This window comes from Notolepis coatsorum (genome assembly GCF_963971535.1).
Source record: "Notolepis coatsorum genome assembly, chromosome: 15".
In the NCBI taxonomy this organism is placed as follows: domain Eukaryota; kingdom Metazoa; phylum Chordata; class Actinopteri; order Aulopiformes; family Paralepididae; genus Notolepis; species Notolepis coatsorum.
In genome coordinates this window covers 73,326,684-73,351,583 of record NC_140179.1, presented here as the reverse complement: position 1 = coordinate 73,351,583, position 24,900 = coordinate 73,326,684, and the positions used below count along the sequence as shown (strand labels likewise).

Here is a 24,900-nt window from a genome sequence, read left to right as displayed (position 1 = left end):
TGAACAGGAGGCCTGCAATTTTCAAGTAAATTCTCTCTTACAGAACCGTCTCTATCAGTGACCTATCTGCAAATGTTTTTGTTTTTGTTAATTTTCTTGTTACCGTTTTTTTTCCAATTGGATGGCACCTTGCTTCCTTTTTTTTAATCTTATTTGTCTTATTTGTTCCTGTTGTTACTAAACATATATATTCATATTAGTTTTACCATTTCTTTTATATAGCTTCTCTCTCTCTTTGTAAAGGTGTCCTTGAGTCTGAAAAAGGCGGTTCTCTCTTTAAATATATCAAACATATAATAAAATATAATATAATAATAATAATAATAATAATAATAATAATAATAATAATAATAATAATAATAATAATAATAATAATAATAATAATAATAATAATAATAATAATAATAATAATAATAATAATAATAATAATAATATAATATATATTTATATTATAATATAATAATAATAATATATAATAAAAATCCAATCTATTATTATTATTATTATTATCAATAATAATAATAATAATAATAATAATAATTTAGGACCTGCTCCGAGGTCACCATTTGGCACACATGCGAACCATGCATACAATGCGTATCTGCGATTAACCCATCCCGTGATAACTCTCCTGTGTTCCCCGTCATACCCACTGTGCAGCCCCCCCTCCCGCCTTTATCATCTCTATATCCACTAACCTCTCTGTGATTATTAGTTTATGAAGCCGCCAGAATAATGACTCATCATGAGTAATAAATGATTAAATGATTAAAAATGATTAATGGAACAAGGCTATTGCAGCGGCACCACCCTCTGGCGAGAGAAGAGAAGGAAAGCCATGCTGGCATAAAGGCCGGGACACATATCTCTCAGAAAGATAAAAGACCTTGTGTAAACTGTATAGATAAAGTCGGTCTGAGCCTCAGCTTTAGGTGTTCACAGTCAGAACATGCTAGAGCGCTGTGCATTGATGGGTATCGGTCAAGTGTTTATAGAGTTGAGCGTTGAGGAAAGAAAGACTAACGTTAGAGAACTATGAAGAGGCAAAAGCCATCCGGCCATCCAGTTTAAAAAGAGAAGAAAAGAAGAAGACGAGAAACGTGCCAAGGTGAAAGGTATGCAATTTTGTACAACTTCCAAGACCTGCCACACCAAGAGGTGATGAAGCAAGCAGAGGCACTTGTAGACACCTTAAACCATGGAGGGCAATCTGATTTGGATGGGAAGGAGCTGGCTCAGGAGTTGGACAATTTGCTGTGATTGATGACTTTGCAGCGAGGAAGGCCAGAAGGATTGCACTGTAAATGGAAACCAGTAGGAGCTACAGGCTAACCTTGAAGTGTGATGATAGGGAGTGGAATGTAAATAGTTCTTTAGACAAAGTGAATTTGTAATTCTTATTTATTTGTTTGTTTATTTAGCATATTATATTTTGATTATATTATGTGTAACATATTTTACAATACATAATTTTCTTTTAAAGCAAATGTGCACGTTATTTTATTGTTTGTTATTATTATTATTATTATTATTATTATTATTATTATTATTATTATTATTATTATTATTATTATTATTATTATTATTATTATTATTATTATTATTATTATTATTATTATTATTATTATTATTATTATTATTATTATTATTATTATTATTATTATTATTATTATTATTATTATTATTATTATTATTATTATTGTGTGTTAGCTAAGTTGTTTATTTGTTTTAATTCTTTAGTGTGCATTTTACATTTATTCTTAGTTCTTGCTTGTAAAAATTATAGGTGCAGTACTTTACTGTATAACTGTTAACCCTTTCACTGCCACACGACGGAGGGTTAACCCTTTACTATCACACAACCGACGGTCGTGAAAGGGTTAACCTTCGGTGTATTGTCGCAGTGAAAAGGGTTAACCGGTTGGTAGCGCGGCGATGTTTTGATTTTTGGGGGGGGGGGGGGGGGGGGGGGGGCTCAGACCGACCGACCGTTTTAGATTTTTGGCTCATTTACCCTTATGTTAGAATTTTTTGTATGTAAAAATAATGGTTACAGATATAGAGGGGTGCGCCAAAACTGTGCAGAGCAAAAAAAAAATATAAAAAAAAAGAAAAAAAATCCAGTGGTGAATCTCGCCTAGGGCGCCAAATGTGCTAGGTCCGCCCCTGCTCATGACAGCGTGCTTGTAACGTTTGAGGTTTTGCTCTCACCTGGGAGCAAAAGCCCTGGCGTTGCTAGGGTGACCAGGTGTCCCCCTTTTGGTTGTACTGGGTCGCCATTTGACCAAATGTCCCGCGTCCCTCATATTGAGAGGATGTCCCTCTTTTCGAAGCCAAATAAAAACATGCGTCTAAAAGCCCCTCCCTACAGACAGTAAACGTAGCAACCCGCCTCTTGTCCACACACATTGCTCTGATTGGTTATAGTACTTTAGCGCGCTGCTTGCCTGCTTGTGACGTGACTGAGTCGTGACGCTACCTCATATCGCAGATCTGATTGGTTATAGTAATTTAGCGCACTGCTCTGCTCGTGAGAGTTGAACTTGTGACGCTACCTCATATCTCAAATCTGATTGGTAAAAAAAAACACAACAACATTACAAGCGAACTAGTTCAAGATGGAAAGCAGTAAAAAGAAACGGACCTGCAGTTACAACCAAGACTGGCAAACGACACATGACTGGGTGAGGCAGATGGCAGGCAATCCGCAGCAGGCTTTCTGTGTTTTGTGTCATAGTTCGTTTTCAATTGCGCATGGAGGAGAATACGACTTGAAGCGCCACAGTGGACGTGAGTCCCACTTGAAAGTGGTTCACCAAAAAGAAACATCCAGATCTATGGATACGTTTCTTTTTAAACCAAACAATGATAGCCAGACGGACAAGGTCACTGCAGCTGAGATAACAAGTGTCTATCACACAGTACAACACTCCCATTCATACAGGTCAGCCGACTGTGGTATGAAACTAGCTCCTGTCATTTTGCCAGACTCAGTTATTCTAATACAAAAATTTACATTATCTATCTGTCCCACTTTGTCCCACCAAAATCTTACTGTTGTCCCACTTTGTCCCACCAAAATCTTACTGTTGTCCCACTTTTGGACTTTTTGCATCTGGTCACCCTAGGCGTTGCCCAGTGGTAATTACCTGTCTTTCTGCCCTGATTGGTACCTGGTGTGTATAGTTTACTCTGCTTTATATGTCCTCCTTGTTTGCTATTCAGATTGTCAGTCGTTCCCTGAACATTACCGTGAGTACACTTCGTGAAGAAACGCTTATTGCTCCCGTCTTGGGAGGATACGTTGGTTTGTCCTTTATATTATATCGCATTCTGATTTGTTTACCCTGTTATGTGCTTATGTAGCATCGTCATCCGGCATCTTTTGTTTTGTGCCTCGTTTTGGAGACAGTGTTTTCTCCCCCTTGCTTTCCCTGTTTTGACGTGTACTGTAGCTCGCTTAAAGTGTTTTCGTGATAACCTGTTTTGGAGCCAGTGTTGTCTCTCTTTTATTTTCCCTGTTTTTAGAGACGAGAGTAGTCTCTCATATTCTTTATGCGTTGTTATCGGCGTGAGCGCCTTTTTGTCTCCACTACAATAAACAAAGAGCCTTTTGTTTGAGAATCAACCCCTGCCTCCTGTCTATCCGTTCTGTCCTGCACTTGGATTCCTCATCACCTGCAGCCTGGCAGCCACCACCCCAAACCCAAGCCAAATACATTACGGTCGTGTCGTGATTGTTTTTTTTTCATTTATTGTAGTTATATGACTTTGTGTGTATATACTGTATTTTGTATTTCTCTTAGTATTTCTGTTTTTGTATTGTACAGCACTTTGGTACAACTTCGGTTGATTTTAAATGTGCTATATAAATAAAATTGACCTTGACCCAAGCTAAGTATAACGTTCCTTCTCTCCTTTACATAATGGTTATCCATGTTAAGCTGTGAACCAGTGGCGGCTGGCCACTAGGGGCGCTCGGGCGCCGCCCCCCCCCCCCTGGTTAACCCTGGTTAAAAGAGAGCAGAACAAGAAATATTTTTTTTGTTTTTTGTTTTATAGCCCTATAAATAATATAAACATGTTTAAAATGAATAATATTTACTCATTTTAAGTATGTTTGTGTTTCCAATGCACAATATAACGTTAATATATCAAATATAAATAATCGTTTTCCTGAACAGGAAGTGACTCACTGTCTGATAGAGAATACCTTCCGTTACCGTAGCCGCATTCTCCTCGCCGCAATTCTCTCGGGCTAGACGCAATAGCGCTCTGAGTGCGCGTGCACGCCGTGCACTGTTTCATCGCTGTATCCGTCGCAGCCAATCAGTGCGTAACGCGCTGTGCGTTGAAATATGATGTATTATGATGGAAGCCGGGCGCGATTTGAAGCGGTCTAAGCAGCAGCGTCTATAATTTCCGTAGCCGCATTTCTCGGAGACGCTCTCTGATTGGCCGACGTCAGTTTTTTCCTTAGCCGCATTCCGCGGAGACGCTCTCTCTGATTGGCCAACGCCTGTTTCTGGTTAGGAAGTTAGTAAGTTAGTTACTCGATGCTGTTTTGTGTTGTGATGCAGTCACTCTGGACAGTGGGGATATACATCGACAACAACAGTCTGGGAGACTGGGACTGTGGGACAGTGGACATTATACACTTTATCAAGCCCTCCGGACCACGTTTCAACTAACTACAGTGAGTTAATGAGTTAATGCGGTCTGTCTCTCTCTCTCTCGCTCTCTCTCTCTCTCTCTCTCTGTCTCTCTGTCTCTCTGTCTCTCTGTCTCTCTGTCTCTCTGTCTCTCTGTCTCTCTCTCTCTCTCTCTCTCTCTGTCTCTCTCTCTCTCTCTCTCTCTCAACACAGCGTGTAAATTTCGCTGTGGCCGGGTATTGCATAATGGCTGAATGAATGAATGGTAACTTGTTTAAAATGACAAGATAGATAGGCCTATATATATGTGTTCATTATTGATTTGATGATCATACGTGTACTAATGTAGTATGAATCAATTAACTCGACTTAATGTTGGTAACGTTATGAGTCAGAATTCGCTTGGCCAACTTGGTCAGATGATTGCGACCACCCAAGTGTAGTTCATACCAGCCGCCACTGCTGTGAACAAACATGGCACTTGTTCAGTTCTCCTTTGATAGTGACCCCATTAATTGAAGTGTGTACTAAGTGAAGTGTGTTGCTGTCAGGGTCAGGTTACCCCTTCCCTACGGCGCTGCTGTGAGACGCGAGAGGGCCCCCACACCAAGTTCGGCTCCGGGAGACGGCTGCGATGCTATTTGGGAACCTTCTATACCCTGGGTTATTTTACCAGTCCAGGTCGATTCAGGTCACGGAATGTTTGTGTCGCTGAATGAAATATTTCTTTCATATCAAAGTGTCATTATCTGCCAATGGATAAAGTCATCGTTCCTTAATCTCACCTGTTAACTGATGGGATCTGTTTCTTTATGAAGCCATAATAGAGACTGTCCAAATGATATTACTTCTTTATTGGAATGGACCACTGGACCCTGTCCTACACGATCCGGTGATTGTCTTACACTTAGAGTGCCTAGAGTTTGTACTGAACTTGGTAGATCTGCTTTTGGTTTCTCTGCCCCTACCTCGTGGAATACCCTGCAGGAAACTCTGAAACTAGACAGAGTTGTTCTAGTATCTAGTATTGCGTTCCTTGGTTGTCTGTCTATGTGTTTCAGCGACACAAACACATAGTAAAAAAAAAAGAAAACATTGGGACACTAGATTGCTGTGCCGTGTCCATACACTGTGAATGAAGATCCAAATTGATCTCAAACACTTTTCTTGATCCTCCAATCACAACCGTTGTTTCCCTTGGATGAAGCAACAGTTGTGATTGGAGGATCAAGAAACGGAGGTGCACCTTTCAGGTCAATCGACGACACCATCAGAACCACAGCTGTCGTACTCAGCTAAGAGATATAGTTCAGCTGTACGGATGTACCACACCTGTGCCCAGGAAGAGGACCTGGTAGTTGCCATCGGCAGCCATGACCTGGTCCACGGCGATGGAGGTGTACTTGTAGTCGGCGTTGGTGCGGACCACCAGGGGGCGCCTGCCCACGGGGTATATGGGGTTAAACATGACGGGGTGGTTCCTCACAAAAGTCACCACGTCATCTGGGAACTCCTTGGTCGTCTGGATGTGAGGTGTGAAAGCACCTCCGGGACACTGTGTGTGGGAGGGAGGGAGGGAGGGAGGGAGGGAGGGAGAGAGAGAGAGGGAGGGAGGGAGGGAGGGAGGGAGGAGAGGGAGGGAGGAAGGGAGAGAGAGAGGGAGGGAGGGAGGGAGGGAGGGAGGGAGGGAGATAGTTGGTTGTTTGTTTGAAGTTCAATTTCAACTCTAAAAGATTTCTGTACATATGAATAATAATCACAATAATAATCATGATAATCATACACATATTTTATATCATTTGAAAGCCCTAGTTGTGATCTTCAATATGGTACCATATATGACTTTGAACATGCCCACTAACAAATATTCCATAACAAACCCATGAAATTCAGGTTCAGGAAGGCTCATATTTTGAACAATAGGGTCCAGAGAGGGTTAACCTACAGATGTAACTCTTCTTCCAACCAAAATATGAAGACATGATTTTCAAGTACTTTTGATGACGTACGTTTTTTTTTATATCAACTTAATCTTTTTACCAAAGTCTACAGTATCTGGGTATTTCTGCTTTTGGCTATACTTATTCCACCACAAAACACAAACGTACAGTCCCAGGCCTTGGGTAAGGGATGCGCCCTTGGTAGGCCACCCACTGGAAGTTGGGCCCCTCCCTGTGAGCGAAGGGCCCGTTGAAGACCGTCAGGATGTCGGCCATGTTGTACACACACACCGCCGATCCTTTAAACACGGAGCTGAGGAACAAAAAACACATTCCGATGATACACAACAGAGAGAGAGAAGCCACATCGGATCCAGCCAGCTAAAACAGCATCAGTGTTCTTCCTTTAAACCCCACTGTTTCCAAAGGATGTCCAAGCCACACAATCTGGGTGGAGCCACTGCCACACACACCGGAGGGGGGGCACCACCACGCCTAGTCCCCCCCCCCCCCCCCCCCCCCCCCCGGTCACTTAAAAGCCATAGCATAACGGTAACACATAAGAGAGGCTTTGTTAAATGGGGCAAAGGAGGAGGCGACGGGGTAAGAAACACAGAATGGAGAGAGGAATAACAGGACCCGGCTGTTTGGTTTGGCGGTGGTCCGGGGAGCGGGGGCTAAGCTACTGTAGCCTTGATGTGATCCCGGGGTAACAAGTGGATCGGGGGGGGGGGGGGGCTGTGGCGGTGTCACCCCGGGTTAACCAGATGAAACCAATTAGGGCGCAAGAGAACAGACAGATCAAATGACGGTTCCAGCCCCAATTCAGAATTTCTTTGACCATCTAAACTTTTTGTGGGGAACATGCAGTTTGATTTGTTGATGGAAAATAAGCCTTTTGGAACTGTCTTAACCCCCGTCATGGCTAAAAAAAAATACAGTTCTGATTTACTCAAATGTTTGCAAACATTTCGTATGTAAACTTTTGTGGCTATAAAATACTGTACATTTTTAGGTTTGGCTGCCGTTCGCCATCTGCCCTCGTATCAAGAATACATAAATATAACTTGAATACCATTATGTTGGTTTTCTGAATTGGGTACCCATTTATTTATATCTGGATTTAGCATTGGGCCTTTAAAACATACCACGCGAGCCTACGGGCTATGACATTCTGTATAGAATGTATAGTTGACACATTTTTGGTTTTATGGGATTACCACATCTGGCTTATGTGCCCATGGAATATCACATTACACCAAACATTGTATATTTGAAGACAGTGTCGTATATTTTAAAACATGCATGACCAAAGATAATTGTTTGTGATGATTTGACCGGAAAAAAACATACAGATCAAAAACAGATGGGAAATTTGAAATGTCTTTGGATGATACTGGTTTGTGTGGGTTTAATGGGATTTGTGCACTTGGTCGCTGAGGGGTTCAGTGTCATAGGTTTTTGGCCCCTAAAAACAGAGGGATACTGGTTCGCGACCCACTAACAAGCATAGACAGAATGGTGAACTTTAGCACAAAATAATGATGAACTATTTAACTTGATTAATTTAACTTGATGATTAAAGGAGGGCTTCTTCAAATTGAATGTTTTTGCCTGAAATCTTGGCAAATAACTCTATTCTATCAAAGTCAAACTGCGATTCTAATTGGACAACAAACAATTAAATGTAAATTTTATTACAAACATGTAATTTCATACTTTGTTTTCCCCAAATAAGAAAATACAAAAATGCATGCAGAGGAAAATGATTAGGAAACAAAACCTTTGTTCAGCTTTGTTTTTAAATAATTGCTAATGGCTGTAACAACAGGTGCAGGGAAGGAAGATCATTAATAAGAGCGGACCACAGAAGTGCACAAGATTCACTGTTATGGTTTTAACAGTTATTTTCCTGTATTCCTGCCTAGAGATATTGGCCTTAAACTGTTTGTGAGATAAACCTATGGGTCCCACCTAATGCCATATTTGTAAATAGCTATGAAAGTAAAATGTAACGCTATCACAGTAATGTCAAAGTGCACTTGCAGATGTCTGTTATAACGTTATATGATATCTTGCCCAAGTGTGATTTATTTAGCTTAACCTCTTACCATATTTTCAGAAAATTCGCCTAAAAGTACATACCCAAGTAAATGGAAGATTGCTCCATTTCTACAAGTCCATTTGCATGTTCTTGGTATCTAGGGACATATATGGACCTCAGGGAATGTATTCCCAGTGTCAAAGATATTGTGTCTGTTACTATTCTTGAGTAAATTGTAATGAACCAAAGGAGAATATAAATTATTTTGAATTTATTTCCCCATCTTTGACGGTGAATAACACCATGACCAGACGTGAAGAATTGCCACTGAGCTCATTCAACACCTTCTTGAGAAGTGTACAAAAAATCTAAGCAAATTAATAAAGGGCAGATGATTTACAGGGTTTTTTATAGATACAGTACTGAATTTTGCCATCCGGACACATGCAATTTGGGAAATGAATATAGAATATAGAATATCAGGCCTATAAATTACCTCATTTTGGCCAAGTCATACATCTATGGATCCGGCCAAATCTCCTCTTTCCAATGGCAGAGTTCAATCTGGATTTAGTACCACCAGGCGTCAGTGAGAGTAACTTTTTTATAATTTAAATAGCTCCGTAATTTCCCATCAGATTGAGACACGTTTTTTTCTAGACATTCACAGAAAGGTACAATCTACATTGTATTTTATGGCAATAACGTTCAGGTTTGTTTGACCCGTGAGATATAATCATGAAAATAACGTCAGAAATATGAGCAAAAAATATATTCACCAGCTTTCACAGGGTTTCCTCTGGGTTTCCCGACGCGTTATTTCCTCATGTCTAAATCATCCAGTTTCCACCGGGATGCGCAGAGATAATTCTAAACTCATATTTAGCTAATAACACTTCAAATCATTGGTAAACAAGTGCTGAAAATATACACTTTGACTGATTGATTGATTGATTGATTGAAAAGTTTATTAACAGATTGCAGAATGGGTACAGTACAGTACAGCTCAATACATACAATTGTTAAGGGGATGCAGACCAGAGAAAGACTTTCGTCTTGTTTACATCAGGGTCCCCCATTTTCAATTCATCATAACATATATGACATACATGACATACAGATAGACAGTACTGCTACATCTATACATTTATGACATATCAGATTTGCAAATACAGTACTGTTTGTGATACAAAAGTGTCCAGAAAAGGAGTGTATATACATTTGGCGTAGAAACTGTACATTGGAGGAGGTTGGATGGGTGGGGTGGGGTTGGGTGGGTTGGGTGAGGGCTGTACATTGGAGGTGGGGGGGGGGGGGGGGTTGGGTAGGGGACACACACACATTTTACACTGTACATTGGAATACTGACAAAGCCTTACTTGGTCATTTACTGTACAACTAGGTTAGGACATTTGTAGGGGCCAGTTTCTAATTGCAGTCTCACGTAGGTGTTTTTTTTTTGATATTTAAAGTTTTTTATTTTTCTCAAACAAGACAATACATACACAACAAAACAAGACAAGAAATGATAATAATAACAATAACAACAAGGGGCGAGGGGGGGGGGGGGGGGGTTGCAGAGCGTTACAAAGGTTCAGTAGACAAACTTATTCCAGATAGTGATCTAATAAAGTTCAGGGGACCTTGAAGGCCATCGGGCCTATCACTCTCTTGAAGAGACAGAGCAGCCTGTTCCATCGATAGCAAGTCCATGAAGTCCTTGCGCCAGTTCTCCATACTGAAGCAGTTCGGTTTGCGTTCTTTCCAGTTCATTAAAATAATCCGTTTGCATGCTAGAAAAGCCAGTGCTACAGTATTATTTACAATCTTTGCTTGAGCAGTGTCCATTTTTACACCCAATATACACATTATAGGGCAAGGATTAATGTCAATTTGGAGAGTAACTGACAGGTCCTCAGCAATGTCCAACCAAAATGTCCTAACAAGTGGGCAGTGCCACAGCAAGTGCATGAGCGTACCCTCTACTCCACACCCATGCCAGCACAATTTGGGTAGGGTGTGATTCATTTTATTCAATGTACAGGGTGTTATATAGGCCCTGTGTAGTATCTTTAATTGTATAATTTTATATCTAACACATTTTGATATTTTTGTACTATTCCTAAGTGCTGCTTCCCATTGTGTTTCAGATATGGATATACCCATGTCTCGCTCCCATTGGACTTTAGTTTGGGCATTGGTATCAGGGGTGGTTGAACATGATAGTTTATACATTGCAGAAACAATGCCTTTCCTGCCTGTAATTCCCCTTAATGTCTCTTCCATGACTCCGTTTGTTCCTATAGCTATGCTTTTAGACAACAATGATTTAATAACTGATTGTATTTGTAAATAAGATAAAAATTCTGTGTCTTTCAGCCCAAACTGTGTTTTAAGTTCATTAAAAGGTATCATATTTCCCCTTTTGATCACTTGGCCCACCTGTGTTATATTATGTTGTTGCCATACATTATTTTTAAGGAGTTTACCTCCTGCAGAGAGCAAAGGGTTTTTCCATAATGGACATGATGGTAAGGAATATCCACTAAAGGTCAGGCGTTTATGTAAGATTTTCACTATCTCACATGAAAATTCTAAAAGCGGATTGTCCAGTCTGGGAGTGATTTTTGGGTTATACCACAACATTGAAAGAGATAGATCTTTGTTATGTTCTTCTATAATTTGTTCTTCAAGCCATTCCCAGCTGCCAATCTGTCTCACACTATTGTAAGCCCACTGCAAGGGGTATCTTGAGTTATATGCTATGTAATATTGGTGGATATCTGGTAGTCCTATTCCTCCACTATTTCTTGGTTTTATAAGTTTTTTATGGCTGATTCTAGGTTTTCTGTTGTTCCATAGGAAGCCAGAAAATAATTTGTTTATTTCTTTGAACCAACTAGGAGGGAACTTTAAAGGTATAGAGGACATCAAAAAAGCTAGCCTTGGTAACAAATTCATTTTTATAATATCAGATCTGCCCCAAAGGGATAAAGGCAAGACTGTCCATCTTTTGATGTCCTCCTTTATATTCTTTAAAAGGTCAGATGTATTTAACTCAACCATTTTTTCAATGGGAGATCGGATTTTAATTCCCAGGTATTTAATTCCTTTTGGCTTCCAATTGAAAGGAGCAGAACCCAGATGTGATTGAAAAGTTAGGTTGTTAAGTGGAATAGCTTCACTTTTACTATAATTCACTTTATAGCCCGAACATTTACCAAATGTATCTATAAGCTTTAGCACTTGAGAGATGGAATGGCTAGGATTTGTTAGTGTTAATAATATGTCATCAGCAAACAGGCTGGCCTTATACTCACAACTACCAATACGAATACCACTGATTTCTTTATGAGCACGTATAGCACAGGCAAGTGGTTCGAGGGAAAGAATAAAAATGTGCGGTGAAACCGGACATCCTTGGCGGGTAGATCGATAGAGATGGAATGGATCAGACCTTATACCATTTGTTCTGACTGACGTAACCGGTTCATGGTAAAGTGCCTTTATCCAGTTCATGAGAACCGGACCAAATCCGTATTTAGGTAGTACATAAAACAGATATTTCCACTCCACTCGATCAAAGGCTTTCTCAGCATCCAGCGATATTGCCATCGCTGGATGATGGGAGGCCCCCGCCCTTGACATGACATGCATTAGCCTCCTCATGTTATTTGAAGCTAAACGACCCTTTACAAAGCCAGCCTGATCAATATGAATCAATGAGGCTATAACATTTTCCAATCGCCCTGCAAGGACCTTCGCAAACAACTTATAATCATTATTTAAAATACTCAAAGGTCTGAAATTACACATTTGCAAGTGATCCTTGCCAGGTTTTGGAATCAATGAAATAGTAGCTTGCCGCATGGTTAGCGGCATGGATTGATTGGCCACTATATCATTAAACAGCAATATTAGAAGTGGTGTAAGAGTGACTTGGAAACACTTAAGAAATTCACTTGTATAACCATCATCACCCGGTGTTTTACCGGTTGAGAGGGATTTGATAGCTGATTTAATTTCATTTTCCGTGATAGGTGTATCTAGTGATTCCCTTTCTTCTTCAGAGAGGGTTGGGAGATTTATATCTCTGAAAATGTTTTCCATTTCCTCTTCACTCGTACAACATTCTGATTTATACAGTGAACTGAACTTAAGTCCTTGGAAACTAGTCATATGTTGGACCCTGACAATTTAGAACTGAAAAAAGCAGTGTTGGTTATAAAAACAGAATTACAAGCAATTCTACATGAGGAAAATGCATTTGCCCTCTTTCAGTTACGTAGGTGTTTTTGAAAGTGGGTAGTGATTCACATTCCTTTACAGCTTTAGGTAGGGCGTTCCACATTGATGTGGCATAATTGCGAAACGTGTTTAGTCCCTTGTTTGAGCCGAATCTGGGTTTTACATGATTTGTGGAGCTCCCTCTGGTGTTGTGATCGTGGTATTCACTGACCTTTGGGAAGTATTTTGACATGTACATGGGTACCTTGGTCGCGTAGTGTATCTTGTAGACCAGGCCCATTGCAAGTTGCTGTACTCTGTCGTCTACTGCTGTTAGGGTTATGGTCTTTACTCTTGGCTACATTTGACTGTATTGATCTATTTATGACATGATATTAAGGCCCGTCGGGCTTCAGGGGTTAAACCCAAGTTGGCATATTCTTCCTGAATATACAGAATATGCTGTTTTACCCATAATTATCACAATGACAGGATATTTCAGAAGAAAGCAGAAGAAAATAAATCAATCTCTTGACCACAGGCTGCACCTCCCTTTGCAATGTTTTCTCAGCAGTGCTTAGATTTAAATTCAACACACCCTATGTCAGCATTCCACACTGCAGGCAGAACATACCTATAGTATCTGATCAAACAGCCTCCATAATAATATCTTTTTGCACATTTTACGAATGATGGTGTGAAAAATTTGGTGATAGATAGAAAACATTCCATTGATTATACACAAATCTACTAATCAACATTGTGCGTGCACAGGATAATCCAGGTTTGGTTACGGCTCACACTTCAAGGGCCCACAGACTCCTGTTTAATTTCCTCTATAGTAAATTGATATATTCTAGTTCATAGGGCAAGATATCCATCAAAAAGAGCTATCCTATTAATTATATATATATATTTTTTTACTTGAGCCCCTGCTAACTGACATCTCTGTGTACAGCCCTGCTTGACTGATCTAAACCTAGTCCATCCTACACCCCGATACATACCACCAGGGGTGTAAAAAGTACCCAGAAATTATACTTAAAGGAAAACTCCAACATTTTGGGAAATTAGCTTATTTGCCATCTACCCTGGAGTTAGACAAGAAGATACATACCTTTTCTTCTCTGTGCATGCAGTAGGAGTAGGAAGACGTGCCCCGTTAGCCTAGCTTAGCGTCAGTCACTGGAAGTAGGTTCCTCCATTAGCCTAGTTCCCAACGTCTTCCTACTCCTACTGCATGCACAGAGAAGAAAAAGGTATCTATCTTCTTGTCTAACTCCAGGGTAGATTGCAAATAAGCTAATTTCCCAAAATGTTGGAGTTTTCCTTTAAGTGAAAGTATGGGTATATTACCGTCTCAAAATCGTACTCAAGTAAAAGTCAGAGTATCTGGCTAAAAACACACTTGAGTAAAAGTCAAAAAGTTTCTACTTTTAAATGTACTTAAGTACTAAAAAGTTAAAGTGAAAGCTTTTTTTCTGACGGTCTATTCTTCTGATAGCAGGTGTTTAATCAAAGATCCCCGCTTTCTAGTCTTGCACAAGGACCAATCAGCATGGGTATGGGTTCATTTTCCATTGATGGGGATTTGATTGGCTGTTTTTAAATAAAGCGCGGCCGCAGGATTAATAACGTTAACGTTAGTTCGGCCAGAGAAACAAATATACTAATTAAAAGTGTTGGACCTGCGAGATTTGTACTTTGTAGGTCTGCATTTTAAATGTAACGAGTAAAAAGTAGAACTTTTTTTCTCTGAAATGTAATTGAGTAAAAGTACAAGTATACAAACCTAATAATACTTGAGTAAAGTACAAATCCCCCAAAAACTGTACTTAAGTATTGTAACAAAGTACAATTACTCAAGTACTTTACACCCCTGTATACCACACATTCTAAGGAGACCGGGGCACAGTGGCTCAAGGGGCACAGTGAATCAGTGGCTATTTATAGGAACTTGTACATAGGAACGCCTTGATGATGTCATCAGTGTGTGCCTCTGGTTAATTCATAGCTAAAAACGTGCTTAATTTCCAGGCAACACACCTTTGTGAAGAATTGAAAGGTAATCCCTGTTTTGTACCATCAAATGTAAAATTTCGGGTTTCTTTTGTTTTTGTGATTTAGTATAGATCATCTAGGAATAAGAAACCAAGCACATGTTGGTAATTTGAATGAAAAAATGAAAGAGGCCGTCAAGAAAGTACTTGACACGGGACAAAGTATTCGCAATGTTTGTAAAACAGACGATATAAAGTTCTCAACTCTACGTAGATACGTGGAAAAGGCACGAGATGCTGAAAGCAAAGATTCAATGGCATACTCACCAAAGTACAATTGCCGCCAGGTTTTGACGCATGCCGAAGAGACACTTCTGCAGGATTATCTGATCAAAGCATCAAAAATTCAGTATGGACTGACGCGAAAACAAGTTTGTGTGCTGGCGTATGAATTTGCTGCTAGAAATGGAAAAACATTCCCAGAATCCTGGAGTACAAATCGTTTGGCTGGCGAAGATTGGTTTTCACGGTACATGAAGCGCTTCCCGAACCTTTCGCTACGTTTATGGTATTCCCTCGAGTGCATTTCAAAGATGCAATGATCCATGGTGCTCCACCAGGGACTGTTGGAGCTGCCCATAATACAGGATGGATGACTACTGAGAACTTCACAGCATTCATGCGACACTTCATCCAGTCAACCAAGTGTTCCAAGGAGCGTCCAGTTTTGCTAATACTGGATAACCATGACACCCATCTATCGATTGAAACCATTGATCTTGCCAAGGACAACGGTGTGGTTATGCTAACTCTGCCACCACACTGCAGCCACAAAATGCAACCATTGGATCGATCTGTGTACGGACCCTTCAAGGCATTCTTCAACCAGGCAGCAAATGCTTTCATGCTCAACCACCCCGGTCAAGCTATCACAATCCATGATATCGCTCAGATAGTGGGCAATGCTTACCCGTTAGCCTTCACTCCAAAGAATATCACATCCGGTTTTCGAGTATCTGGCATCTATCCATTCAACCCCAATATCTTCAGCGATGATGATTTCCTCAGTTCATATGTAACAGATCGACCTGTTGCAGTAGAATCTGCAGAGCCAATCGCTGAAGTCCCAGAACCACCTCATCCAGCTGAACAGCCTCCACAGAGAGCACCAGAGCTTTCAGACCCAGATCCAGAACCTCCACAACCAGCCAAAGAACTTCATCGACCTGCACCAGAAATTTCACATGAAGACCCAGATGACACCGCAACATCTTCAAAGGCACTCGAAGCAGTTGGTTCAACTTCAACAGAATTGAGTAGGCCTATCATCACACCAGAAGAAATCAGCCCTTTTCCAAAGGCACCACCGCGCAAAAACAAAGGTGGAAAAAATAAGGGAAAAACCCTTGTTCTGACAGACACTCCAATCAAAGAACAAATCAGGGCAGCCAACGAGCAGAGCAAAAGGAAGAAGAATAAACAAGGCAGTCAACAGTCTAAAAAGCCAAAAGTAGCTAAAAAGAAGGAGCGGAAGCTGCAATTCGATGATGATATGGAGGGAGACACGTCAAACTCTGACGCGGATGCTGATGCGAGAAGACTTTGTGATGACGCATCAGATTATGATGACCTTGATGATGGACTAGAGGATTTAGAATTGCCGGATAGCAATGCTCTGAATGCAACAGATTTTGTGTTGACAAAGTTTGCAACAAAGAAAACCAATGCAATGTATGTAGGGCAGGTCCAAAGCCGCATTGTGGATGCTGATGAAACCACATTTGAAGTGAAGTTTATGCGACGTGAGAAACCAAAGTCATTCACGTTCATTTTCCCAAATATCGATGACATATCAGAAGTTTTGTTTGAAGATGTTGTAGCAAAGCTGCCCAACCCCATTCAACATGGTGGCACAGCACGTGTTGCACGCCATATGATATTTCCAGTCAATTTCTCCTTGTATTCAAATATGCTGCACTAGGTATTGTAAAACAATTCAGCATCTGCAACTGATGATTTTCAATATTGAATAATATGTTGAAGCACTGTTGTGCGTTTAGTTTGCGATGCATTTTTTTCATTATAACCATGAAAATAATACAATGTTAGGTGTTGCCGTGATTATCTTGTTCACAGATAGGAATGTAGCCAGGAGGGGTCCTTTGTACATCAGTAAACCTGGACAGACAGAAGTCAGAGACCATGATGTATCATTCACATTCATTTTCCCAAATGTACAGGATGTGTCAGATTCGTGTGCGAAAGTTCCCAGCACTACGCTGGGTTTTACATAGGCTACTAGTGGGCCTATAGCAAAACATTTCATATTGTTTCAGTATTTTCAACTGTTGGTGTGGTTGATATGTCTATTGTTGACATGTCTTATTTGTACATGAAAGTTTTGCTTCGTTCACACAATAAAGATGCTGTTTGTGAAAAAATAATGTATCATATCTGGACTGATTCACAGTGCCCCAGGTAGCGATCCACTGTACCCCATTACTGGGGCACAGTGGATCAAATATATTTTTACATTCAACCCCATCTCAGCATCTCATATTTGGCAGTTGGCAGGATATGATAGACATGTTTTATAGAGAACATATTCTGCTATCAATTCCACAATAGACCAGAACCATGCTGTCATCAAGACAGGAAAAAAGCTGAAATATAAGATTTCTGATCCACTGTGCCCCGGTCTCCCCTACTGTGTATTTATTTATAGTACTTGGTCAGCAAAGATGGTACAGGTATCAGTGTTCTCCATAAGGAAAGAGCATCGAGGCCAAACAGGCCAAGCCCCAGAGACACATTAACAATCACCTGAACAAGCCACTCTGTAAGAAGATCCTTCGACACATCTGCATAGTTCCTAGTGACATCCTCCTATTATTAGTTATTAGCTGAAGGCTGTCGGAGGAATGCTGGGCTTGGCGTAGCTACTGTTGGCCTCACCTTGTGGATGTAAAGACCCCGAACACCAGAAGGCTCTTGGGCTGGTCGGTTTCCAGCAAAAACACGCTCTCTGGAAGGGAAAACACATGGAGGAACGTGCATGTGTGCGCACACACACACACACAGACACACACACGCACGCACGCACGCACGCACGCACGCACGCACGCACGCACGCACGCACGCACGCACGCACGCACGCACGCACGCACGCACGCACGCACGCACGCACACACACACACACACACACACACACACACACACACACACACACACACACACACACACACACACACACACACACACACACACACACACACACACACACACACACACACACACACACACACACACACACACACACACACACACACACACACACACACACACACACACACAAACACACACACAGGAATCAGTATTCATTATGCGCCTTATCGTCGTTCTCGGAGCAGACGACTACTGAAGAGGTGGATGTTGTATGAATTAATAAATGTCTGTGTTGACAGACAGTCTGGCAGACTGAATGGAGAGCAGGAGAGAGAGAGGGGCTGTGAGCTGATGGCTTCCATTTACACGGCCCAGGTCAGCGACCACATGGGAAGAGTCTGCCCAGAGACCACAGTAAGCTGACCAAAGACAACACCTAAAGAAAAACACGTTCAGTCTTTACTTGTGAAAAAGTGATAAAGTGCTGTCTTGTGAAAAATGATAAAGTGCTGTCTGATTCCAGATTAAACTGATTGAGTGGGTTTGGGATTGTTTGTGCAGGAAGGGAGTTATCGCTGAATTTGGGGTGAAAACCGTGTTATCTTCAGAAGGTAAGCTTTCATAATTGTTTCGATGACCAGGTTAGTCACCCTGATGATTTAACATTACACTGTGCATTGAACGTGTTCCACACAACACATAGATCAGGGGTTCTCAAATTTTTTTATACCACAACCCCATTTTATTTAGGATTTATCTTGGCGACCCCACACTTAACACATTGGACGCCAGACCCGAGATAAATCGGGTTAACTCGCCATCTCTTGAGTGCCAAACCCGAGAAAAGTCGGGTTTTGGTCATTATTTCTTTTATTCGCTATTTCCATTCATAATCCATCGAGGGAGCCTGATGTTATCATTGGGAATGGGTCTGAGATCGCAAACGTCCAATACCGCCGCCTAACACCTTGCTGCCGGTATTGCACATCCTTGGAATCTCTCTGGCAGAATCTAAAAAGTCCGGTCCGGGTTTTCCTTGTCAGGCAGGAGTAACGTTTATAACACATGGATTGGGGAGAATCAAGCACTGCAGATTCATGTTCTTTGGTGGATTATGTTGGCAACACGATCGACATCAATACTTGGAATGGCAATCAGATAATTGGAATATTCTTTTTGCAGTACATCCTAGTCAAGGTAAGGGCTATATGGTATCAATCTTGCGTTGATCCGAGCATGCCTTCATTGTGATCAGAAAGTGTTACTGTAAGGTTACTCCATAACGTATGCCGTTGGTGACGATCGAAGCATAGACCCCCCACCCCACCCTTTCATGCATGCATGATGAAACATAATACTGATAATATAGCGTTGATTTCAGATTGATTGTTGATCCAGGCGAGGAATGGCACGGTTTCTAGTGAAATGCACTAAATGCTGCTTAGCGGCGTTTCCTGGGATTACACAGAATTACTCTAAAACTATACTCATATTCCCCACGGGATAAAACGGGAATGTATGGATGCATTTTATTTTTTATTTTTCACGAATTGAACGATAGATACTCGATGTCAAATGGGCAATCGTTTTATATCCGATATTTAATATAGTTTTAGCCCGGCAAACACCGGCATGTATCCCCATTCATTAAAGCGCTGGCACACACAGCGACCTCTGACACTGAATGTGTTCATGTACACTGTCCGTCCTCTACCTGTCTGTCTCTACTCACCCAGCTCATCAAAGTGGGTCTCAGTGCCGTCCTCTTCCAAAACAGAACAGACCATCCGGGCTTTCAGGAAGGTCGTCCATTTGTTCACCAGGCTCCGTTGGCCTCCAATATCATTCTGAAATAATAATAATAATATTACACTTTATTTGTGTAGCACCTTTCATACAGAAACTGCAGCTCAAAGTGCTTCACAACAGAAAAAAGACAGGCATAAAATGAGCACATAAAGTGCAGACCTATAAAATCACAGTTTTTCACATTAGGATCTAACATCCCAACAGGCCAACTTGTGGTTTGATTCAGTTTAAAATAGACAATAATAAAAAGAGTAAGATAAAATAGACAGAGTAAAATAGTGCAATAAAATAGTAGAATAGAATAGACATAAAATGAGCACATAAAGTGCAGACATATAAAATAATTTTTTTACAGTGCAATAAAATTGTTCTGGATTAGTCATCTTTACCTTCTCTGTTTGGTATCCACAGTTTAAAACTTGACAGTCTTCCCTCCTGTTTGATACCCACTTTGACCCTTCAAATCAAACCTCCCACTCAGGGCAAACCTCCATCTCAGGGCGCAGAAATGACAAGTAGTATAATTATTAGATGATTGGAAGGAGTACCTCTATAATCCCTGTGTGTCCTGTGTGGGTTGTAGGGCTGCCCGCTCTTTTAGACGATTAGTTGGTCAGTTCGGTCTGAGTCTACCTAGACTTTGTTAGTCTATTATCGGTTGGTTCTGTCTCAATCTACCAAGACCAGTGGTGCAGTGGTGGTCCCACGCGGTACCACGCCGTCCCAGCAGTTTTCTGAGAAGAAGTACGCGCACAGATGTGCACGCACACAAAAATGCGTTCACAACTTGCACTCGACTCGTCGCGCCGTGCGCCAAGTACCGGCACTTATCTATCACCTAGACTTTGCATAATAATAGGAATCCAATAACATAACAAAGAACGAGAAGTGCAAAACCAAAATACAAGCCCTGTGGGGGTTTGCTTGATCTGTGGAGCTCTCACTATGTGACAAATGGTCCCGACTGGAAGGATGAGGCATTAAGTTACATTTAAAACATTGTTTGTTTTTCAACCATATCTGTTGACAATATAATTTCTTTATATATTGAAGGCTACATCCTGCTACCTTTTTCAGCTTCTCTATTTCAAGGCAATATTTACAAAAACTAAACTAAAACTAGTAATTTCCTATACAAACATGTTTCCTACTATTTATGCATAATAATCATCTGTTCTGTCGGCACGCGAGGAAACATGTATGCACATGCACGTGGCGCCCAGGCAGTTCTGATATTACGACTGCACCCCTGACCAAGACCTTCTTAGTCAATTTCAGATTAATTCAACCGATTCATCATTCTGAGTGCCTTGCATACATTACATTGACACAGAGACATATTATGCCATGCTGTGAAATTAACGGGTGTTTATAGTTTCAGTGTATATATATGTGGAGCATGTTATGTATATGGCCCTACTCTCCATGGCATGTCATGGACTGTCTCTGTGCACTTTAACATTTAACATACCTTTGTACATAATGTGCTGTTGATGCGAACCAAATACCACCAAGACAAAACGTTATAACAGACACAGCCTTTTCCTGCAGGCCTGGTCAACACATTAGACCAGAGGAAATAGACTGCACATTCGATTGCACATTTGAGATATTATCCTTTGATCTCTTATTATTCCATTTATTTTGTTATTTATAAAAATACGGTTCCTGCTCGTCTATTTGTCCTACTCCTATCCAGGCTCCTGGGGGAGGGGGTCATCAAAACGAAGCAGGCTATTCTCAGTCCATGCTCCACGACGGTGGAATGGACTCTGAAACCCGCCCAATGTTTTGCTGTCGACTAAAAACATACCTCTTCAGACAATATCTGAAATAATACCATAATAAATAAATAACCCTAGTATTTTTTACTATTATGTACCCTAATACTCTACAGTAAATTTCGCTGATTAAATTTTACTCAAACTAAGTACATTTTACTCAAACTGAGTAAAATTGTACTCACTTGGGCTCAAATGGACTCAGTTTGACTAAAATTTACTCTGCGAAATGTAGGCTACTGTTAGTATAGGTTTGTAGACTTGTACTTTTACTCAATTACATTTCAGAGAAAAAAAGACTTTTTACTCTTTACATTTAAAATGGAGACCTACAAAGTACAAAGTACAAATCTTGCATCCAACTATTTTAATTCGTATATTTATTTCTCTGGCCGAACTAACGTTAACGTTATTAATCCTGCGGCCGCGCTTTATTTAAAAACAGCCAATCAAATCCCCATCAATGGAAAATGAACCCGCCCATACCCATGCTGATTGGTCCTTGTGCAAGACTAGAAAGCGGGGATCTTTGATTAAACACCTGCTATCAGAAGAATAGACAGTCAGAAAAAAGGTTTTTACTTTAACTTTTTAGTACCTAAGTACATTTCAAAGTAGAAACTCAGAGTGTAACACTCAAGCTCGATGTTATTTGACGAACAATGATTGATTTGATTTGATTTTTATTTAGTACATACAATTTATACAAAAGTATAAAAACAAGGGGTACAAGGATAACGATATGAGTACTGGCTGAGCGTCTTGCTCTTCTCCATCGAGATGTACCTCATCTCCAGTACCTACTGTACTTCATTAACGAAAAAACAAATGCACCCAGCATCTGACCAGGCCCCGCCCCAGTGCCGTACTATAAGGCAGCAGGCGTGGTCACCACTCGCCCTTCCTCGGAAAAAGTTTCCATCCGAAAAGTTTCCCAAGGGACCTCAGGGTGCGCTAAGAGCAAGACGCTCAGCCAGTACTCATATAACTAGGTTATATACATAACCTATCGTTATATATTCGTACTGGCGAATCACGTCTTGCTCTTCGCCATCGAGATATGGGGACAGAGCAGACGCGAGGACCGACAAATGCACCCCCTGAGGACCCGAAAGCCCACATCAGGGGGGAGGGGAGTCCCGTCACCCCTCCTTCCTAGTGAAGAGGGGGCGGCAGTCAACTCCACCCAAGTGCAAAAAAGAGGGAACTAGAAACCTCCAAACGCACAGCACAGGCGGGACCACGTGTGACACAACATTTTGTGGTCCACACCCCTGCTACCCCACCGAAAGACGGGAAGCAGGAGAGGTTCCAGACCTCAGAACCGCCTGGGAGACAGAACCCCCGGTCATGTCCATGAGGAAAAACCTTACGAAGGGACCCGGTGAGGACCATGAAGCCGCAGCACAGATGTCCTCCACCGAGGCCCCTCCTAACAGGGAGGCAGAGGCCGCCACCCCACGAGTGGAGTGCGCCCTGACACCCCCAGGGGGGCCAGCCCAGCCAACGTGTAGCAAAGGGCAATGCCCTCGCACAACCAATGGGACAGGCGCTGTTTCGACAGTGCCTTACCAGCGTGAGCGCCACCATAACAGATAAAAAGCTGATCGGTAGCCCTGAGGCCGGCTGAGGTAAATCCCCAAAGCCCGGACCGGACATGACAGGTGAAGGCTCGCCTCTAACTCACTAGCGTGAGGAGGCGGTTGAAACGCCTGAACCATAATATCCCTGGAGCGGAAAGAGCTCCGGATATTGTCTGGCATGAAGACTGGAGTAGGCCTCAGAGTGGCACCGCTATCGAAACGAATAGACAGACACTCAGGCCGCACCGAGAGAGCACAGAGATCACCCACGCACTTAGCGAAGGTGATGGCCAGCAGGAACGCAGTCTTGAACGACAGCTGTTCCAAAGGCGCTTGCTCAAGAGGCTCAAACGGGGCCTCGGACAACCGACGAGGACCAATTGAAGATCCCAACTCGGAGCCAGAAAACGTTTCACTGGCTTAAGGCGCCGAGCGCCAAGCAGGAAGCGCTTCACAAGAGGGTGGCCGAACAACGCAACGCCCTCAAACCCCTCATGACAAGAGGATATAGCCGCAGCATATACCCTCACCGTTGAAGCCGACAGTCTATCAAGGATAGACTGAAGGAAGGTAAGGACAGGGTCCAGGGGGCAGGACACCGGGTCCCGGCCCCCCACCTTACACCACTCTTGGAACATACACCACCTACCCGCGTAAACCGCGATAGTGGAGGGAGCATGCACGCTCCGGATGGTGTCAACCACAGAAGGATCCATCCTCTCCAGACTCACCCTCTCACCAGCCAAACCATCAGCGGCTGGCCCAGCACAGGGAACTAACATAGAGACCCGTGCGCTTGAGAGAGGGTCCGCGATGACCAAGGAACAGGCCACGACGGGGCTACCAAGAGCTGGATCAGGACCGGGAACCACACAGCTGCGCCCCGGTCCGGCGCAATCAGGATCAAGGTCCTGCGCTCCTCAACGTACCCACCCCAACAACTGACCCAATAGATGTATGGGGGGAAAGAATCCCAGGCGGCCACGGCATCGGTCCCAGACCTGCCTGACTATATGTCCGGACGCAATCCCCACTCGTCAGGGTGAGGACCGCCCCGCGACATCACACCTGTACCCACATTCACCCTGCCGGGGATGTGGAGAGCCCTCAGGCTGCGCAGATGAAGAACACCCATAGCCAGCCGCCCGCCGCCCGGTGCAGACGGGGGGAGCGTACTCCTCCCTGTCTGTCGATATACGACGCCGACGTCGTATCGTCCGTCCTGATCAAACACCGTTTGAGGACCAGAAGGACCGCCTTCAATACCAACACATTGAACGTAGCGCAGAACGGGCAGCATGGCTTGCCAGCTGCCCCCTACTGCGTTGGTCCGACGCGTCTCAAGCGAGGGAGGCGTCGGTGAAAAACGTGACGTGTGACAGCCTACTGCCCATAGGGACCCCCCTGGTGAGGACCCCAGGCCCTCCCCAGGGGGCGAGGTCCCCCAGTACTGACACGGGAACCTTAGCCGCTTCCACTTGCCTCTCACCGGGTCTATTTCCATACTGGAAAAAAACCACCTCCGTAACCTCCTCCTGGGGTGAAGAAGAGGCCAAGAGGGACCACGGAATGAGCAGATGCCATCATACCGAGCAGGCGTATCACGGACAGCGCCGTAACCGTCCTAGGATGGAACCTCCCGAGGGATGACCATAGCACTCCACCCGTTGACTGGGAAGAGGAGTACTCTACTTCCAGT

General features: G+C 42.4%; 1 protein-coding gene across 1 annotated transcript in view; it reads right to left on the bottom strand.

The window, feature by feature from the left end:
- The window catches only part of sema3c (sema domain, immunoglobulin domain (Ig), short basic domain, secreted, (semaphorin) 3C), a 197,438-nt gene that overhangs the window by 33,177 nt on the left and 139,361 nt on the right, over window positions 1–24,900 (bottom strand). The window contains exons 8-11 of the mRNA XM_084330082.1: window positions 19,761–19,875; window positions 17,819–17,888; window positions 6,761–6,905; window positions 5,985–6,207 (exon numbers count right to left, since the gene is read on the bottom strand). Coding sequence (XP_084186208.1) covers window positions 5,985–6,207; window positions 6,761–6,905; window positions 17,819–17,888; window positions 19,761–19,875 — 553 coding nt within the window. The remainder of the gene's footprint in view (window positions 1–5,984; window positions 6,208–6,760; window positions 6,906–17,818; window positions 17,889–19,760; window positions 19,876–24,900) is intronic.